Genomic DNA, 14844 nt, shown 5'->3' on the forward strand with positions numbered 1-14844 from the left:
ATAAAAAGGGTTCCATGCATGAACTAGCATTGTTTGATGCAAAATCCACAATATCCCAGTCATATAATTAGCTCAAACAACATTCTCTCATGTGGAGGATTTGAAAAAATGTTTCAGAGTGATATAATGAATCATCACCAAAGAAAAAATTATCTAGAATGGAAGAGTATCTCTTAAAGATATTGACGTGAAAAGATAATGCAAAATTCTCGTAAAACTATAACTGAAACTCAGTTTCACACTATTATTTCCTTTACTAAATTAGATGAATAATCATATTCCCTGGAAAATAGACTAGCTCTCAGTACTTAGTTTGAATATATCACAAGCATAAATTGTCACAGACAAAGTTTATATCACATAAAAGTTTTAATAATCAAGCTTGAAGTCTCCATTGGTGTGTTTCTGTTATTCTTATAATAAAGCATTGATAAACAAAGTTCCAACATTTTTTCAATTCTTTCAACACACAAAATTTGGTACTTTTCTGCCCTTAATGAAACAATAGACTTGTATGCTGTCTTCGTTGTGAACCCAGCATCTTCACCGGTCGGACAATGACCACTATGGGAAATATTATTAGTGCTGAAGACTACTATATTTGTGTTGGTGTTGGAATAAGCCACACCCAGACCGATGATGGACTGGTCCAAGAGGGGCCAGTAGCTCAGTAGTACAGCACTCCAGCAGCATATGGAAGGTCCTAGGTTCGAGTCCTAGCTGGTCCATGTCTCATCATGGTATCAGAGCCAGGTCCAGGCTAGGAGCCCCAAGCACACGAGAGGTGTGGCTTAAGGGGGGCTGTTGGTGTTGGAATAAGCCACACCCGGACCGACGATGGACTGGTCCAAGAGGAGCACTCCAGCAGCGTATGGAAGGTCCTAGGTTCGAGTCCTAGCTGGTCCATGTCTCAACAATTTGCACTTCTGAAATACTGTTTGTTTCAACATTAGTCCATATTGATCTAATCCTGCTGACAGATCCATGGTTTCCAATTTGTATTTCACAGGCCTTTCCAGAAGCTTTGCACTTAACATAAACTTAAAGCCTTAAAATGTTGAATATTACTTTGTTAATACAATTATCTAGAAACACACACATTACTAAAAAGTTCATAATATATGGGAGAATTATTGAGTACTTAATTTATATACTCTGGTGCATTTACATTTTGTTTAAATGCAAACAAAAATTGCAGCATAAATTAATTAGTATCTAATATAATACAAGCTAAGACAATGACAAGCTGAAGGCTAGACAATAGGTTTTAAAATCTGCATAGGCGCCTAAGATACTAGCTGCCAAAAATTGGTTCATCTAACAATACATAACAGAGATTGCAATAACAATCAATGAGATGATCATATGTAAGCTGGAAGCTGCTGCTACATAGATCACATCATGTAGCTTTATTCCAACTGCTAACCAGCAGATTTAGGGAGCTTATATTGCTTTTTAAGAAAGTTTGAAGCCTCGCTGTCAGACCTGTGACATAATACGCGGAGAATAGTATCTGCATCATTAGCTGTTTTGTTTCCATTTCTGTGAGCATTAGATCCTGTGGCCATTTGTTCACTTGCATGCCTCATGTTCTCAATCACTGCATGTGTCTGTAATCCACCAAATCATATATGTTTAAATACAAACCCTAAAATACTGTCTGAGAGTGCCTAAATATGCAATAAACATCAGAAATTAACTGACCTCAAGGCTGTACAGCTTCAAGATTTGTTGCACAAGAGCTGCTGCATTTTCTACAACTCCACGGGGAATCCCATCTCCACCTGCCATGAAGAATTCCTACAAAACAGACACAGAATTCACAGAAACATGAATTTGTTCTATTAGAAACCAGAATTAATGTATCAATATCCGGAATTTGCACCAAAATGAAATTATAATTAGGTTCCACAATCCCTCTTCATTTCTTTTTATTTATATCACTATTTTTTCTGCCAATTATCACAGGGAACAAGCACACTTGGCTTGAATCAGGGCTACACATCAACATACCAGTCAAACTATTTTACGATTTCTCAATAAGTGCATGTATGATTCAATCTTATTATACAGTATGAATGGTAACGATGGCTATAATTATAAACCCCCAAACTACATTATGAGTGGTAATGGCAATAATACATGCCAATTACCCTTACCTACAATTATAAACTCCCGAACACTAGGTGCCCAGACAACTGCTTGTTTTCAAATAAGAAATTTCAGTAACCTTATCTTTCTAGAGTAAATGAAGGACCCTAACATATTGTTTGTTTGCCATGGCAATTTGAGAACAAATGCTACAAGAAGAAGCCTCGCTGAATTTTAACTAAGTACAAGAAATAGAAGCTTGAGAGAGCAAAACATTGATTTAAATGATAAAATTATTTGACAATTGTATATTATAGATTATCAAACAAGAACGTAGTAATAAACGTAGCAAATGTGAATTTGGTTTCATTCCCATTTTATTAAGACCCTCTAGTACCCAGGCTATAATAATAATCTTTGGTTTAGACCAAATAAAAATTGGTTTTGGCAAAGCAGACTGAATTATATTACACCAATGGAAATGATAGCTATATCACCTTTTTGTTTTGTTTTGGGAAATTGCTACCAAGGGGGTAGCTCAAATTTGTTAGATTCTGCGAGAAGCGAGAATTGAGCCAGGATCTGATATCAGTCGTAGATCACATGCAACTCCTCAAGCAACAGATGATCGAAAATCAAAATAGTTGAATGAAGATAATTCTGATATGAGAGAAAAATAGAGACAAAGAAGAGAATTTGGAGAAGACTCTCACCAAGCTATCACTGAACTTGTGAAGGTGAGAATATAGTGCATATTATATAGAAAAATATAAGCATGTACATCCAAGGGGTGCATTAACTCCTATTCCCATAAAAAGTGGGAGGTTTTACCTTCTTGGTAAATGCCAAAACATGTGGTATCACCTCCTTACATGAAGACAGTAAAGGAGTTGAAAAAATTGGCACATAAGGCCAAAAAAGGGTGAGAAACCCAACTACCCCATAACCCACTTAGGAAATGACAAAATAGTGGTTATGAGAGGTGGCACAACAAGTCAAAAGAAGGTGTGTAACTCAACTACCCATGTGAGGTGGAGAGTTACACATTAGCTGAAGTATTTCACCACGTGTCCTCATATAAACCACTCCTATTAACCTAAGCAAGCTTAAATAATATGTGTAGGAAAAATAAATACCCCCTAACATAAGGAAAATAAAAAACCTACACTAACAAGATTCTATTACATTAAAAAAAAAAATGCATTTCAGCTATTACATGCCTGACCACTATTTGGGTTTGAAAGTACAGAATCATAGATAGTTATCATACCAGAAGCAATTTCAATCATCCTGCCAATATCGGCATCAGTAAATAAATAGTATTCACCAGCGTTAGGGATGGGTTTTGGGGACAAGGGGACAAAGAGCCTAAGTTTGGGGACAATGGGGGGGGGAGAAACTAGTTGTGAAAAGATGTATAAGAATTATATTTCAAATGAAACTTTGGCAAATTAGTAGAATTATAAAATAGCAAAATTACAAATACTAAATAAAATTTGACAAATGAAATTCTCAAATTGGAGATTTCTGTTATATTGAAAATATCATAAAGATAATTACACCATTACAATGAGTAGCATTACAATTACTAGCATGATATCAAAATAAGTACAAATGTCAAAATGTCAAAATGTAGTGAAGGGAGGCCTCCAATCATCTACAAACTCCTCATCACTAGAACTACTTGACTCCTCACGGTCAAGATCCCCCAAACTAACACCAACCTGCCCTGCATCTAAAGTGGTAACATCCTCATCAACCTAAGCTTCTCTGCTCTCTTAGGGGTAAGTTTGTTCCTCCTCAGAGAGTGGATGAAGCTATATGTAGACCAATTCCTCTCGTCAGTTGAAGAAATAGAAACCTGAGATAACAAACGAATTGCTAGAGTGGTACTCAAAGATTTCTAACCATGACAATTCCACCACAAAAGTGGGTCCTCCTATACCATAGTTGCTATATCCATCTTAGCCGCATCTAAATAAACCCTAAGAGTGGCAAATTTGGTCCACTCAATGCAAATTGTACCAACATTTCTAGCATCATACATCTTATCAATGCACCTAAAGAACCCTACCTTTACCTCATCATCTTGGATCGGTGTAACTCTACCAATCCTAGCCTTGTACCACTTAGGATTCAAGGCATATGCCATATGCAAAGGGAGTGTTGAGCTTGTCCCATCTACGTTGAATGATTGACCAAATGTGCTCATTGTAGAATGCTAAAGTGGGGTCCTTCACTCACACAACAGTCCTCATCTGGTCAAGCATAGAATCAATGCACTCATACACCTTTCCAAGGGTACTGTTGACGTGTATTTTGTACACAGCCTAACACAGAATAAAATACCTAAGGGTATCTTATCCTCTCTTGAGAAAAAGTCTCTAACTGCTGAAGATTCGCATAAAGGATCAGTTAGGATGACTCCAAGGTTCCTTTTAGTAGGGTCTCTACATGTGGATAAGCTCGCCGTGGTATGATGTGATTTGCTGGAATCACAAGGGGACTTACATTTGGTGATTGAATTTCCGATCTACTTTGCTAGAACACAAGCTCTCACTAACTTAGATTAAAAAAGGGAAAAAGGAAGGGGGTGAAGAGAGGATCTAATCCTAATACTAAGAATGTAGGAGCGATGATTTGATTTTTGATGAAACTCCAACTAGGTCTTGTTTTGACATCAATGGAACATCTACACAAGGCTAGTGCGATCTTCTAAGGGAAGCTTTATGATGTTCAAATCATCACCACAGGCATAGACACCATCAAGTTGATGCATATCAATGAAGAAGCGACAAATTGAAATTGAGCTTAGGCTGAATGATTCCAGTTGACTACGCAAGGCAAGTCTGCAATCAACAAACTGCTAGTAGTATGGATATACGAATTCCATCATCAATCAATCACATTTCCTCCATTCATCTAATCATCTACCATCTAAGATTGAAGACTCAACAAGAAACCATGCAAATTGCAAGAAAACGACATATTTCACCATTACTTCAATGAAAATGGAGTTTGTTTACAATCAATGGCAACAATTTCTTGCCTTGTCCTCCTATTCTACTCTAATTGCTTCCAACTATTCTCTAACTATTCTAACTATTTACATACTATCTCTAACAATTGCTAATTAACCTTTACAAATGAAATGCCAGGGCTTATATAGTGCCCACAATACAATTTGATGGCTTAGATCAATTCAAGATCAATGGCCAAGATTTTACAATGAAAACCCTAATTAGGGTTTGTTACAACCATTACATAACATTTAATGCTTGACCAATGATAAAATTGTATTGCTTGGACACATGTCCCCTCTAGAAAAATCGACCAATGGATAGCCGGGGTAGGTACATCGGAGTTTGTGCCACCTTCCATGAGTTAAGTACATTGAATCTGGACATGCTGAGATGGACCTCACTGATTGGAGACGTGATGACTAGGATGCCACCTCATTTGACACTTGTAACTTGGTAGATATTCAACTTGATGTTGTTGAGAAGCTTGCTTCAATTAATTCATCTGGAACTATTTACTTCTTCAACGAGCCCTTGTTCTAACTCCCTGTGTCCTTGATGTGCAGGATGATGTACCTCGCCTTGGAATGCTGGATTGAAAGAAGTCACTCCTGTCCTTGCTTGATCGACCCGGCGAAGACCGTCCTTGATCCGGCTTGATTTTCCTTGATGAGATCTCCATTTGATGCCTACACAACATTTCAAAATTAGTAACATGATTTTACAATGAATAGCATAGATTAAATTAATTTTAGGAAACTTCATGATTAGTCCTTGAATTATCATTTCCTAAATGACGATTGAGCTAATACAATTCAAAATTCAAAATTCAAGCTTAAGGCAATGACGATCAAAATTCGAAATTAAAACAAGAGATCTTGCCATACCTTACTTGAGAGCTTAACTCTAAAATGCAAAATGAATAAAATCGCCTAGGCAAAATTGGCGAAAGATGGTTTTCAACGTGATCTCCACTTCAAAATAAGAAATTCGCCACCTTTCAAATCTTTGACGTGATCTCCAATGCTTGACAAGTTCGCACAATTTAAACTTTAAGTTCGTATCTCCTTGGATAATATCTACGCCACCTTTGGATATATATTCGCACCACCTTGCTTGGAATGAAATTCGCACTTCTCTAAACACAATTCGCACTTTCTCCTTCAAGATCGCATGTAAGAATTGATAAATGATAATGTGAAAATAATGATTTTCACTCTCCCTTTATAGCGCTCACCTCACCATTCACCCCCAAGGCCGACTTGTGTAAAAATAAGGCAATTTAAATGATTTTTAATAAGTAATAAAGGTCGACCTCCATATTTAAGTGCTCCCTTTGATTTTTAATAATTTAATAATTAATTATTAATCAAATGCCTTTGTTTTTAAATTATCAAATTCGATTTTTTAAAGGCAAAATAATTAATAAATGTTAAGCGCAATATTTAAATGCTAATTTAATAGGATTTTCAAACTTATCGATCTTAGCATTTAAAATAAATTTAAAAAAATGCTTGCTTGAGCGCCAAATTATTTTGAAAATGAAGTATACGTACCTCATCGCCCTGGTCCCTTGGAGAGGGACAGGAGCGATCCATTACTTTGGTCATGATTCTTGCAATTTTTACATCCAAGGTCTCCATCTCCACGTTGGATTTGCTATTTTCGTTAGGTCCTTCGAGCTAGAACGTCTTGCTTGTGTGAACAAATGCCTTTATAACCATTATCGCCCTGGTCCCTTGGAGAGGGACAGGAGCGATCTTCATGTTATTTCCATTTCAAACTTGGATTAATAATATTTTAACGTTCACCACCTTTGTATTATCTTCAAATGATATTTAAAACCTTGTGCAACCTTGCTTTAACGTGATCTTTAAAGGATATCATGTGTTTTAGTAAATATCGCCCTGGTCCCTTGGAGAGGGACAGGAGCGATCCTCATGTCCTGGCTCAAATTTGTAAACATTTGATCTTCGTTCTTCGTTCATTGCCTTCCAAAGGACGTCCTTTACTTCGCCAATCCTTGCATTGTCTTGATTTTGAAGGAGCATGAGTGTTTTTGTAAAAATCGCTTTGGTCCTTGTCCAAAGGACAGGAGCGATATGAGTTCCTTAACTTGATTGATAACATTTTGACGTTCAAAACTCTTGCATATCATCCTCAAAAGACACCTTATACCTTGTGTGATCCCAAAAAAACCCTCACTTGGCATGAATTTGAAGGAAAATGAAGAATCCCATACAAATCGCCCTGGTCCCTTGGAGAGGAACAGGAGCGATTTTGCTTCTTTGTTCAATTTGATGATTGTTTAACATTTGAAGTCTTTGTATATCACCTTCTAATCATGTCTTGGACCCTTTACGACCTTGCAAAACCTTGACCTTACGTAACTTTTGAGAGATTTGGCCAATATAATCAATATCGCTCTGGTCCCTTCCTGAGGGACAGGAGCGAATTTCAAGGTTTTGGACTTGCCTTTACTTTCTTCAACTTGCAATTGTCTTCATCGGGTAAAACGTGATCCCTTGATCTTCCTTGGTCGCTTGACACTTGCTTAACTTTTGAAATCTATGCCTTTATGGAAATATCACTCTGGTCCCTCCCTGAGGGACAGGAGCGAACTAGGAGTCTTGATGTAAAATCCTTCAATATTGGCAACTTTGGATACTTCATGTTTGATTGAGATGTCTTAAGACGTCCTTGCCTCCTTGTTCTTCATTTTGGAGTGGCTTGAACTTGGAAGAATAGCAATATAATCATCATATCGCCCTGGTCCCTTGGAGAGGGACAGGAGCGATTTTGTTCTTGTGGGCTTCATTTCACTTCATCTCCTTCAAAAACTATCTTCAATTGTCCCGTCATACTTCCTTTCATTCATTCATGCCTTGAGATCGGTTGTAACTTGGCAAGAAAATCATCTATAACAAAAATCGCTCTGGTCCCTTCCTGAGGGACAGGAGCGAACTTAAGCATTTTGGTCCTTTGTTGGCATTTGGTAATCTTCAATTTATCTTCAATAAGTTCATTTCACCTCCTTCCTTGCCTTCAAACATAAACTTGACTTGATCTTTGCCTGAATTTTGTCTTGTGAAGAACTTCGCTCTGGTCCTTCAGTGAGGGACAGGAGCGATTCGCCTTGGTCCTCCTGGGAGGGACAGGAGCGAAATTTGACTTTTCGAACTCTCTATCAGGATAATTTTTATGGAATATAACATTTAAGTATAAGTTTTCTTATACTTTAAGTTATATTCCATATATACTTTCAGGATGTTTGAGAGTGGTTTCAGACCTCCAGGAGTTATATTGCAAAATCTAGTTTTTTGAGGTTTTTCAGTTTCCAGACTTAGCCAAATTTCAGGATCAGGACTTTCAGACTTAGCCAAATTTCAGGATCAAGACATCACTCAAGCCGGACTTGCTATCCTATTGATCTCCTGGGCGATACTCAAAATGCAAAGGCCAACCGACAAAACCCTAAAAAAACCTAAAGAACAAACCCTAAAAAGCAAAAAAGCAAGGGTCCCCATTTGCAATGGGGCGATGTGTGAAAACGTCACAACATCTAGCGCCACCTTGAATAAATGTTCCTGAAACATTTCAGAGATAGAGACTCAATCGACACCTAGAACCTCCGGAAAATTCAACCTAGCTCATCAGGAGATTAGAAAATGTACTCAAAGTGGAAGAAGAATCCCTTAACCAAATCCAGACACTTAGTCTTTGATTACCCAAGTGTGTGCAAGTGTATTCATTCCTCTCAACAAGACAAATATAACCTTTCAGGTTCCCCTGTGATTAGCTACGTAGTTTATCTGAACTTCAAAAGCATCCTGAATAGAGCCTCGCTGCCAGTCAGACGTCCATAGTCCCGACGAGGTTATCGCCGCAAGCTCATGAACATTGCTCCATTGCCAGCCAGGCGTCTATAGCCCCGATGGAGTTATCCGTATATTCCCCTTAGCCAAATTTTGATATTTCATTTCATTTCACTTTTCTCTTCATTTTTCTCTTTTATTTTCTCTTTTTTTTTCATTTTTCCCTTTTGATATTGCTTTTTCTCTCCATCAATTCCTTTGGCTCGTAAGCAGTAAAGCTTACTAGGGTTTGAGGATTGCGGTGGCGCTGAAGCCAGATTTTAGATTTTTCACCAATCACAGCTTTGCCTGAAAACCATAATGACTCGGAGTCTATTAATGTGTGAAGATATAGTAATCAACAGATGTCGGCATCAAGACACAGAAAATGATTCCCTTCCAAGTCAAATACAGGTCCTGATCAGATGATAAAGCTAAAGAGGAACAACCTCGGATTCCAAACACTTCATGAATAGATATCTAAGAAATGAGTCTAACATAAGACCCAGGATATTGCCAGTGTGCGGGCAACAACACAAACGCCTTTCTCACAAAATGGAGGCTCCCACTCAAGACACCTAAACTAAAGCAGACCAACCGACAAACCGACTCAAAGCAAACTAAACTAAAACACACACCAAAAGCAAACTACCTAAAGAAAGCAAACAACTAAACTACCTGAGCCACACTAGATCATGAGTCAAATGACTCAAGGCAAATTAAGAACAAGGCTCAAAAGACCTCTAATCTAAAAACACGAAAAGAAAACCTACTCTAAACCTATATACAAGAGTCCTAGACTCGACACGACTCAAAGAAGCAAAATATGTACATGACTTTACATGATTTCTCAGGTTGTGCAACAGGAGCATGGCAAACGTGATGGTTCTCAATCGGGCAAATTCATCCTTAAATACAGAAAGGCAAACTCTCACCATGCATCTCTCATACTCAAGCAAGTTTTCACTCAAAATAATCAACTGAGGTAATTCATTAGGACCATGATCAATCCAAATGCAAGTTGTTTTCCCAAAATCCCCATAATCAAAATCATAATAACTTTCAAAGCTAGGATTAAGGAAAGAGACAACCTGGCATATTTCTGGCTCAGACGGAACTGTATTGTCGGAAGCGAGGTCACCAGCTGCTTCAGGAGGTCTCCATTGGTGATGAATCATTCCGCGAGTATCCACAACATGTTGATCTTGATTAGGAAGTTCTTGAAACAAGCTCAGCGCCCCTTCGAATAGCTTAACATTTTCTATTTTCACTGAAACATCTTGCATAAACCAAGCATCTTTATGAAATTTTGTTAGCATATCTTCAAAAATGAGAGTCTCCTTGATGGATTGAGCTTCAAACATCTCCTCTAGTGGATCAAAGATAATCTCAGGTGGCCTTTCTTCTTCAAGAATAGCCTCGGGAGGTCGGAGTTGATGGTGGATCATATCACTCCCAGTAACTTGCTTATCTAGAAAAAAATTTGGCAGTGATTCCATTTGCATTTCCTCTACAAGTTCTTTCAATGCTTCCTCAAATATCATAATGGTGATGAAATCTTCAAGCGCCCCTTTGAATTGTTCTTCATACCTGGGCTCACTTATGATGATTTGTATCTCTTTGTTCAACATCTCAACTTGATTGTCTTCTTCAATGAGATCATTTGAAAACTCCTGCAATTCAATCTCAAGGATCTCCTCTTGTAGCATAAGTGAGAATTCTTCAAGGGATGAGTCGTCTTCTTCTTTAATTGCTTGTTCAACTCCTAGATCTTCCTTTATCACTGTTTGAGTATTCTCAACTGATTCTTCAACTTTTGTTTCATGGTATTCTTTTTCAGGTGCAAGGCATGGCGAGCTATCCATTGTAATACATTGTTCCTCAGGTGCATTTGTATCGTCAACGTACAATTGATCCTTCTCACATTCAGATGCTGGAGCAATGTCCTTTTCATAGGTTCTCTTGAATTCGGTTGCGAGATGTGCACCCCAAGATCTGTTCATGATGCATTCTTCCTCGGACAAAGTTGGCTTTCCAAACTGGTTTCTGACTTGATTGATAGCCATTTCACATACTAAGCAAGTAAATTCAGAGTGAGGTGAGTTGTGAATTCTACACCACAATGGTAGCAATATGTTTTCAAGACGCATTTCGCCATTCAAAATGAGTTGACTCTCGATCATCCACATGAAGCTTAGAAGAGGATCTTTGGTTTCTGGGACACTGAAATTGTTTTCTTCCGTTTCTGACCTTGGGACATCCCAAAAGAAGATTTTTCCCTGTGCTGCCGATTCCATCCTTGATAAGTATTTCAAGCAATGCATTTCATCATGTTCCTCTGTCTCGTGAACTCGACACTGCCCTGGTCTTGCGAACTTGGACAATCTTCGTGGATAAAGTTGCGTATCTAACCTCCACCAAAGTTCAGGAAAATCAACTTGTTGCTCCTCGTGAAACTGCTGCCGCTCCATTGAGAAATCTTTCTTTTTTGATTTTTTGATTTTTTGATTTTTTGATTTTTTTGGATTTTCTATTTTTCACTTTTTTTGGATTTTTTGGAATAAGAGAGATCTTGAATATCTCAGATTCAACTTGAACGTTCAACTGGTTCCAGCTTGATTCCTTCTTGCGTAAGTCCAACTGACGATCCAGCAGTCACCTTCCTTCAAGTGTTTGAGAAAAAGCTTTCCACTGATCTTCCTTGGATTCAAGAGTTCGTGTTCGCTGTTAGGCACTCCTAATTCAATTCTGTCGAGCGTGGAGGAGGGTAAAAAGTTCTTGAAAATTTCTTCAAATGCTATGTGACTTGACAAGATCGAACTTTCAAATGCTCAGCCCTCCTTCTAGCGCCAATTCTGTTGACGTGTATTTTGTACACAGCCTAACACAGAATAAAATACCTAAGGGTATCTTATCCTCTCTTGAGAAAAAGTCTCTAATTGCTGAAGATTTGCATAAAGGATCAGTTAGGATGACTCCAAGGTTCCTTTTAGTAGGGTCTCTACATGTGGATAAGCTCGCCGTGGTATGATGTGATTTGCTGGAATCACAAGGGGACTTACATTTGGTGATTGAATTTCCGATCTACTTTGCTAGAACACAAGCTCTCACTAAGTGACATTTCCTTCTATGTTTCTTCTTTCTTATACTTTAAGTTATATTCCATATATACTTTCAGGATGTTTGAGAGTGGTTTCAGACCTCCAGGAGTTATATTGCAAAATCTAGTTTTTTGAGGTTTTTCAGTTTCCAGACTTAGCCAAATTTCAGGATCAGGACTTTCAGACTTAGCCAAATTTCAGGATCAAGACATCACTCAAGCCGGACTTGCTATCCTATTGATCTCCTGGGCGATACTCAAAATGCAAAGGCCAACCGACAAAACCCTAAAAAAACCTAAAGAACAAACCCTAAAAAGCAAAAAAGCAAGGGTCCCCATTTGCAATGGGGCGATGTGTGAAAACGTCACAACAGGTACCCATCCCCATATTTGATGACTTGGGTGATGGAGACTATGTATTTTGTATCACTCCTAAACATGTCACTCTTCACTATCTCCTTCACCCTCTCCCCTGCTCCATCTTGGCCTCGACCCACCTATTCCACTCTACAATCATAACCATGAATTAAAATGCCTCTTGCAACTCAATCATTCTTTCCAAGAGAATGAAATAGGATGCATATCTAGTCTCAACTGGTTTCAAGAACTCCTTCAAGACTTTGAGAAGGTCCAAAAGAGTGCATGTGAAGTGTAGTGGTTGCAGATAAACATCTGCACATCTCTTGCATCGCTGACCACTCAGCTAATCCAGTCAATCTTCCCCATGTCCTTGAGTGCATTGTTCATGGCATGCACACAACATAGAGTCCACCAAATATGTCTATAGGTTGCCCAATAAGTTTTCCTTGTAGCTCTACACAAATTTGTTGCATTTGTCACTACTTGGACCACATTTTGTAGCCCAACCTCCTCAATAGCCTCCCTGAGGACCTCAAATTGAAAATCAGCATCTTTGTGATACCCTATACAATCAAGTTATCAACTACCCTGAAAAAGTATGGGCTCTCTGCAAATGTAACCATAATGTTTATGAGTGTACGATGGCTAATGTCCATCCACCCATCCATAACTATGCTACATCCAAACTCCACCCAACATGCCTTCATCTTCTCCATCAAAACATTGATCTTAGAATAGTTCTTATCCAAGATCATGGTCCTCAATTTGGTCTCACCTGGTGGCACATATGATGGTCCTCCCCTCACCACCATTGATATCATCTCCTTATAATAACGAGACTGAGCTACATAAAATGGGATGCCATTGGCAAAGAAGAACTTGCCAATGTCATCATCTATCTCATCCTTCGGCTACAAATTGAACAATTCAGCTATGGGGTTACTTTGCAACTTGCATTTCCCCTTACCCTCTAGCGATTGAAGCTAGAATGCATATGTTGTTAGGTACTACGAAGCCAAAATACTTAAACATTATGCATAGGAAAGGATATATGTATTCGCACCTGATAATGCTCTGAATATCTACTAGAGGCAATGGTAATTCCGCTCCTACCATGAAGATGAACAATCCATAAAAGAAACATGATGCATGTTTGTCTCATTCGAAGATTATAAGGCAAATATAATCTCATCAACCCTCGATAACTCTCTCCAAATATAATCACCCAACTCATAAAGTTACTTCAGAATGTGATGCTCCATGGGAAATAATATTCACTCAACATCACAATATAATGTTCCATTCATACATTATAGCCCTTGACCAAGGATTATAAACTTTCCAAACACAAATATATTATAAATTATTCATTCTGCTCTAGACTTTAAATACTAGAAGATGACCAGTATAATATTTACAACAAACCTTTATTCACTAATATTCTGAAATAAGCACTAGGGAATAATACATACCAATTATATTCTTGTAATTTTTGAAATCGGTCTTCTATGAAGACCTCGTCATTTTTTTGCAAACTGATCATTGAACCCACCTGAGAGATCTAGTTGATCCCTCCAAGTCTACCTAGGGAAATTAGTTTCACTATTGAAGATAGTGCCTTCAGGTCTCCATCCCAAGCCTGTAAATCTGAGAACCCTCAGAAATATTATTGTAAGAATATATAACTGATTCCATACCCCCTCCATTCCAAATTCTTCATTTATAATATTATTTTCAGTTTCATTCAGTTCCCTTCCCATACCCTTCATAATTAGTGATAATCTTTACTTTATACAAACTTGATACCACATTTAAAACTTGATCAATAATAATAACATCATTTACTCAACATCAATAATCATGCACGTGAGAAAAACACAATAGCACATGATTTTTACATGGAAGCCCTTATGGGAGAAAACCACGGTAAATTATTTGCTTATATAATAATCTCTTACGAATTTCGTAGATTCCAACCTACTAGACACACCAACCCCTCATTCAAATTGTCTTCACAATAGCTATAACTCTGTTCTTCTTTATTCAAATCTGCTATAAACTGATCATAAAACTACTATAACAACTTCAACAATATGCTCATGACTCTCATAAATCTGCTCATTGTTTGAAAGGATATTACATTAAACTCTAATCCTTTTGACACCTCTATCTCATTTCTTTTATACTACTCAATATACCTCTTCACCAACAAAAGTGACCCTTCATATGTCCACAATATTCTTCAAGAAACTGGCCTATTCATGGGCTTTACCAAGTGAATCCGATCTCGGATGGGAAGCCTACAGTTAAGTGGGAAGTGCCGCAATATGGATGGTATAAGGCTAATTTTGATGGCACTTCAAAAGGTAATCCAAGTGTATCTAGTGCAGGGTTTGTGATCAAAGACTGGTTGGGAAAC

At 37.9% G+C, this 14844-nt stretch overlaps 1 protein-coding gene across 3 annotated transcripts in view; it reads right to left on the reverse strand.

The window, feature by feature from the left end:
- Nucleotides 1-1122: 1122 nt before the first annotated feature.
- The window catches only part of LOC131044816 (protein unc-13 homolog), a 193899-nt gene continuing 180177 nt past the window's right edge, over nt 1123-14844 (reverse strand). For all 3 annotated transcript variants that reach the window (XM_057978251.2, XM_057978253.2, XM_057978252.2), the window contains 2 exons: nt 1705-1800; nt 1123-1610 (listed from right to left, as the gene is read on the reverse strand). In XM_057978251.2, coding sequence (XP_057834234.2) covers nt 1422-1610; nt 1705-1800 — 285 coding nt within the window. In that variant the 3' untranslated portion in view covers nt 1123-1421. The remainder of the gene's footprint in view (nt 1611-1704; nt 1801-14844) is intronic.

Source organism: Cryptomeria japonica, chromosome 8, assembly GCF_030272615.1.
Source record: "Cryptomeria japonica chromosome 8, Sugi_1.0, whole genome shotgun sequence".
Classification (NCBI taxonomy): Eukaryota; Viridiplantae; Streptophyta; class Pinopsida; order Cupressales; family Cupressaceae; genus Cryptomeria; species Cryptomeria japonica.